The sequence below is a fragment of the Danaus plexippus genome, chromosome 7, assembly GCF_018135715.1.
Source record: "Danaus plexippus chromosome 7, MEX_DaPlex, whole genome shotgun sequence".
In the NCBI taxonomy this organism is placed as follows: Eukaryota; Metazoa; Arthropoda; class Insecta; order Lepidoptera; family Nymphalidae; genus Danaus; species Danaus plexippus.
In genome coordinates this window covers 1,521,905-1,528,864 of record NC_083541.1, presented here as the reverse complement: position 1 = coordinate 1,528,864, position 6,960 = coordinate 1,521,905, and the positions used below count along the sequence as shown (strand labels likewise).

General features: G+C 32.3%; 1 protein-coding gene across 1 annotated transcript; it reads left to right on the top strand.

Moving 5' to 3' along the window:
• Window positions 1–191: 191 nt before the first annotated feature.
• LOC116770677 (protein maelstrom homolog) lies at window positions 192–6,941 on the top strand. Its single transcript, XM_032662250.2, has 11 exons — window positions 192–499; window positions 642–843; window positions 1,013–1,156; window positions 1,454–1,684; window positions 1,953–2,116; window positions 2,518–2,661; window positions 3,765–3,827; window positions 4,101–4,176; window positions 4,768–4,821; window positions 4,894–4,971; window positions 5,443–6,941. The coding sequence occupies exons 1-11, from the start codon at window positions 371–373 to the stop codon at window positions 5,487–5,489; spliced, it is 1,332 nt and encodes a 443-aa protein (XP_032518141.2). The 5' UTR covers window positions 192–370; the 3' UTR covers window positions 5,490–6,941.
• The last annotated feature ends 19 nt before the right edge of the window (window positions 6,942–6,960 follow it).

Genomic DNA, 6,960 nt, shown 5'->3' with positions numbered 1-6,960 from the left:
TCACCTTACTCTTTATTTTGTTTAAGTTCTTAATAAGAGTATAATATGTTTTCAAAAATCAATACCTAATAATAAAATAAATATGATTTAGTCATAATATACCCACATGTTGAAATAAAATATAAATATCGAGTATGAAGTATGACACAGGACACTGTCAAATTCCTCAGATTGACAGGTACGAGGTACTTATTAGTTAGTTCATAGTGAGTACGAATAAATGTTGTTGCAATATATGCCCCCGCCCCCCTTGAACTTTTATTTATCAAACTATGTTCACTCGTCTGTGAAGAATTCTTCTGTGACAAATATTTATGAAAAGGATATTTAAAGAGAAATAAAAGTTGTTATTGTATACAAATCTCAAAAGATGCCTAAGAAACCGGTTCGAAATGCTTTCTATTTCTATATGCTTGATTATAAAGAGGAACAAAGACAAAAAGGTGTAAATTATAGCAATTTGGCAGCTGTTGCTGATGCAGCAGGTCCTCTGTGGAGGGTAAGCAATTAAATAATTACAATGCAAGAATTTTTCGTAACGATATTCCTCGCTTTCATATTTTTAAATTTTTAAATTCTGGGTTCTAATTCTTTTTGTTTGTAGAAATTTTCCCTTAAGTTCCATATTTTTATGTTTATAGGATGCACCGCCCTCAATAAGGACAAAATATGACGAAATAGCCAAAAAACACAGACAGAAAACAAATTTCACTGATCAAAAGTTTACTTCCACCGGCATACCGATTTCTGTTATAGAACAAAACGAAAGAGAAGCTAAAGAGGCAGAGGAACAAGAGATACAGGATATCAAAAATCTTGTTAAATTACGCGGTTTTAACAACAGTATGTTCTTAGTTCTAATTTATCATATATTTACTTCATGTCTTATATATTTACACATACCTATTGCATGTCATTGAAAAAAGTTTGCACATTAAAGTGAATACTTCCAAAAAACTATATTGAAATAAATCCTATTAGCTTTATACTGACTGACTTTTGATTTCTTCAGCTGCTAAGACATTGGATATCTATGTGATGGATGTTAATTGCTACTGCAAGACGGGTTCCGATTACATCATCGGTGAGAGTACACTGCTGAGATTTAATGTGGAGGAAGGAATCAGAGATACCTACCATGAAATAATCAACCCGGGTAAGATTTTGTTAAATAGATTAAGCACAATAATCTTGGTTGCAACAATCTCATTTTTAATTTGGCTTATTACTCAATTACTATAAATTATTATCAATCAACAAGTGTGCAGTACATTTAATATTTAGATATTCTTTTTACATTAAATAAGTCTTATTATTTCCTAACATGTGTATTGATACCGTATACAGGAGACTTCTTGATCATATAATAAGAATTTTACTCTACAGTTATTTTAATGTCATTTGTTAATACAATGTTATTAATAAAATTCCTGGTCCTGTATAATTATTAAAGGTGTCATACCGGTGGGGTATGCATATGATATGAAGCTGAGTTGCAAAGAGTTCGGTCTGGAAATGCCGGATGAGGGTTCCAAAAAATCCAATTACATGCAGATACTGGCCAATATAATTGACTATCTAAAACAACAAGATCGCACATCCAAGGTCCTGCCGCCAATATTCACGATGCCGGATAAAGTGGCCCCTGTTCAGAACTTTATACATCAACTTTGCAGGCGTGTAGGTAATATATATATATATACAAAAATTCACTTTTTTGTTTGTAACTTGCCAGAATCACATACTAATTGTATGCATCAGTTATACTTGCTCGGTATTGGTAAAATAATATGATGTCAAGTGTAATGTAGGTAGACTACTCTTTTATATTAGTTTCCGTCATTCAGTCTTGCTATGCAGCACAATACAGACATGACCGGCATAATTTTTTATAGCTTTATTGCGTACTATATAATATAAATGTATATTAACTTTGTATTTTCCTGTCGTAGCTGAAGATGAAAATCAATTTAGAATTTATAAACTGGATACGTTATTTTTTACCTTAATCAATACCCTCAAAACTCGGGCTGACGAGGGTTTCCCGAAGGAATCATTGGCTTTACTGCAACTGAAGAAAGATCCGTTCAAATATTCACCCGGGATTGGTTGTGAGGTATTTATATAATATACCGACTGCACAAATTATTCTTTTACGTTAAAATTGTCTGTTTGTTATGTATCAATAGTATTTACATGGAGTGTTATTAACGTGTCAAAAATAAAGATTTGCTCTGAATAGTTGTTTTGTCATAGTGTAAAATAACTTTTATATTACAAAACAACTACTACACAGCATTAAGTTCTAACGATTCAGATTCAGATACAATACATAAAATACAAATATAAAAAATAGTATGGTCATAAAAAAACAGATCCAGGTAAAGTCCAAATACTCCTAAGCTTCTAACAAGTCCCCACAACTATGATCTATATAAGTCCTACTCTCAACTCCCTATACATAAAAATACTTATATCTTATGATTAATGCTGCCATTATAATATATTCGTTTCCAGCATCACGAGGAGAATGACAAGTCGGTGGAGTGCACACTGTCCCGTGTGAAGCGCTGGTCGTACACCGTGTTAGACGCGTGCTGTCCCGTGGCCGGGGTGACGGCCCGACCCGCCTGTCACGTGCCACCGGACTACGACCTGGAGGTGATTATAGCTGGGTTCAGAATACTCTGATGGTAGAATTCAGTGGGGTGCAACGAGTCTTTAAGGTAGAGCCTAGCTGTGGATGTACTACCCAGGCTGTCCCACCCTCTCACAGACGTTAGACGTGAAGTAGCCTTTAATGGCTGCGTTTCGTCCACTGAGTGAGAGAGTCGATGGCCCTTTCCTGTTTTGATATAAATTCACGTCTTTACAACCCTCATATACTACCAAGTTTATTTAATTGTGCTTCTTCTATGACAATAATCCGTATCACTTCTACGCTTGAGCTGAAAATTGTAGTTTAGACGAGAACAAGGCCAGGGTCACGAGCGGTAGTTCCACGGTGATGTTAAAAACTTGTGCACACAAGAATTTTACTGATTCTCTTTAATGTCTAAAGCTTGATAATGTATTTCCAAAAAAAAGAATCCGCGTAGAAAATACTAACAATAGTTTGGATATCAATTATTTCTCTCCTCGGAAGCATTATGAACTATGTATAGAAAGGACATCTTTCTGCACACCTAGCAGACGATGGTCTTACTAAAGGAAAATTACTATGGAAAAGAGGAGCTCACTAAACGAGAATGGGTATTGTCAAATTCCTTCCACCGAGGATGTTCTGGTACACGCAACACAGTTATGAGGATGAGGAATACCTCTAAGTAACGAAGGTGTAATTCGCAGCTTTACTTAAAATCTCGAAAGCTCCCGACAATCTTGGTCGATAGCCACGACGGAGAATTTTTTAATTATAGCAGACTTTTTGACGGACTATGCCCTAACGAGTCATTGCTTACGGCTGATGTGAGCCAATAGTCGTCTACAGGGGTCTTTCTGAGGTCTGCCTTATCTATGTTTGCTTTACATTAACGGCTCGTTATTATTTAATATTTTCGTCTGCACAAAAAGGATGAGATTTACTTTGAAAGGAAGGTCACGGCACGGAGCAATCTCTGCTTACCATTATGACTTCCAAGCTGTATTACGTTCTCAACAAATAAAAAAACACATGCAATAAACAATTAAGGGTTCGTTCAAAAAATATTGCTTGTTAACTAATTTAATATGTTTAATTAGAAATACGTTATCTCCATTTCCAGAGCATCCAAGTTTATCAGGAGCAGAAGAGGGGCAGGGTCGCTCCGTCTGTAGGTGGATATGAGGTAGGAACTGATCATAAACACATTTAATATAAAATAATAAAAAAACCTATATATTCCACGTGTATGAAATATTGCATTAATCTTTTAACTCCGCAAAATTTAATTTCTTAATGTTACATAGCGTTTATATATAATGAAATATCTTGTTTATTAATATATATATATATTTATTTATTTATATATATATATATATATATATATATATATATATATATATATATATATTTATTAATATATATATATATTTATTTATTAATTCAACCTTTCTTCCAGTTCAACTTGTCGTCTTGCAATTCATCTCTGTTAAGTGATTCGTTTTTGGACACCACAAGCAACATGACAACAGACAGTAAGTCTCTCTCATTTAATAAAATAAAATACATATATATTTTTGTGTTTCTATATACTTAAATTTAGTTTTGACTGCTTGATAATTAGAAATTTAACTGAAAGTTGAAATTCTTTTGAACTATTCTTTTATCAAATCAAAGAAGTATACAATAGTCAATTCTCATATATGAAAAGTAATATATTTTTTAATTAAACTCTTAAAAAAGTTAAAAATTAATGAGATGTAATATTTTCACGAGTATTCATTTAAATGAAAGAATTTTTTTAAGTTAAAAAAAAATTAACATCGACCAATTTAAAAGCATATAATCTCCTTACTTAATGTAGTCCTTACGGTTATTTTCACAATTTTTCTAAAGCGGTGTAATGACGCCACCGAATTTTTAATCAACACTAGAAAATGACGTATAAACACTATAACTACATGAAAAAAATATTACTCACCATTATTTTTTCATATGATTTTTGTTCACTATGCAATAAATATTGAAAAGTTCAACTTTAATTTGCTTCTCAAATAATATAATCTGTATGCAAACTATATTTAAATCATTTATCTTGTGTGATTTAACAGTATAAATATTTCTAGGCAGCCGAAGGGAGAAACGTGTTCATGTGCCACTGAGGATGCCTAAAGCTGATTGTACGTGTTGCCAGTTAATGTGATTAATTAATAATTAATATTATTTTTTTTTAATTCTCATATTATTTGCAGATTCTCAAGCTATTCGCCTGGCCCCTGAATTAACCGAAGAAGAATTTCCCAGTCTTGGTGGTTCTCGCATAGGAAGAGGTAATATAACTAGTTATATCACTCGGTTTTGTTGGCAACCCAAATGATTTAACTAATTCAATTCAGTAATTGTAGGAAATTTAAACATTAAATAATTCAAATATATATATTACTTTTTGTATAACTTATTTACTAGTACTCATTAAATTGTAAAACATAATAATAATAAAATATATATATATATCTGTCTACAAAATTTTACCTTGTTGAAAAGCCATAATATTTAATCCTTCTTGATTTAAAACTTTCTGTTTGGGCATTAATTTTTCAATCACATTTCATAATTTTTATATAATATCATATTTTCTAAATATTAAAATTATATTGTTACATATAAAACCTCTTTAACTCAACAGAAAAGATTATAAATATGTCACATTTTGTCTGCCACAAGCTAAAATATTGAGCAACGGACCGCTATACACTATACTATGATATAGTAAAATTACAACAAACTATATTTGTTTACAGGACGCGGTTTGGGCGGCAGCTTACCTAAACTGAAGACTGAGAAGTAACATGAAAAAAATATCATCAGTATCCTTAATACAAGTTTGTAACATACCCACAACATACGGAGCATTACCGTTTCTCATTCAATTACCTATACAAAGAGACGAAACTTATCATTCCATGGATTCACCGACCGGTGCCGGGTTCATCCTTGCAGGGAGAGGAGCTTCAACAGTGCCTGGGACTTGCAACCCAGGTGTAGGTTTAAGGGGTCCCTATATAACGCGTTAAACGCTTACCTCCACCATCCAAGCTCCTCTCTCTACCTAACCAAACTTGGAACGAACCTACTAGGTGTATCATAATATTAATGAATGTAATTAAAATGAGTAACAGTATGCGCTTACGATAATAATGATGAAAACTTGGACTATGTATACTGAGTGTTAGTTGTAAGGAGTTAATTTTCAAGCCATACTCATTAATACCTCATGTTTCAATATGCTTTGACAGACAAAAAGATGACGTTGAACATGTGAATGAATCTTTATAAATGTTAATACGTTTTGTCCTGTTGTTTTTTCATTCAGACACCGTTTATGTGAATGTTGATAAATAAAAATTAATTAATAAAACAGAATATTACATACAATTCAAATGTTAGTTGATATTTTTCTAAATATGTTATGCCACACACGTTACAGTGTACTTAAGTCAAGACATTCACAAATACACGTATTTCGGAGGTGACTACAAACGGCCCAAACACGCTTGCACAAACGTCATTTCAGTGACATTTGAGCAAGCGTGTGTACATACTACATACAGCGAGATACTTATGCTATGGATGACGCAATGACTGAAGTTGGCTTTATTTTAGCGACAAAGAACTAAAAATTCAGAAGAGAAGACGATTTGTGTGAACTAAGACTGGTTATTTTTTGTTCCTGTAGTGGTATCCCTTGCTTTTAGTTACCAAAGACATGGCTCATACCTATATATTAAAAAATCTTCAATTATAGCTCAAAATCCATGCCTCTACATTCTCGTTCATTTTGGCGCGAAAATGACATGAATATGTAGGTGGCTACTACCATATTGTAACTTGCTCTTACACATGTTTATGTAAAATTTAACAAACGCAATATTACACAAGTTTTGTATTGAAATTTGGAGAACCTGTGCGTGCCAAAAATTTGTACAGTTTTCTTCCAATACACTTGACTTTCACAAGTATACTGTAATGTGTATGTCCGCCATAACAACAAATACCTGATTGAAATTAAAAAGAATTTAAATTGCCAATTATATTCTTGGGTTACATTATTAATAATTTTTTTCAAAAACCTCATTTGTTTATAAAGATAAATCTTAAGGCTTTTTTTTTGTCCTTAATTAGTGTTTTCATTGACTAATTATATACCAATTACCAACAGGGTAAAGAATTTCTGAACTATATTGACACAAGATTGCTTATCTGTGATTTAAAGTTGAAGAATATACATGTTAAGTAAAAATATTATTTTTATTTTCCTT

Excerpts from the sequence above, each read along its gene's own strand:
- LOC116770677 (XM_032662250.2), top strand. The coding sequence starts at position 371 with ATGCCTAAGAAACCGGTTCGAAATGCTTTCTATTTCTATATGCTTGAT. Across the intron at positions 500-641 it reads CAGCAGGTCCTCTGTGGAGG|GATGCACCGCCCTCAATAAG; the intron begins GTAAGCAATTAA and ends TTATGTTTATAG. Across the intron at positions 1,157-1,453 it reads CCATGAAATAATCAACCCGG|GTGTCATACCGGTGGGGTAT; the intron begins GTAAGATTTTGT and ends TAATTATTAAAG.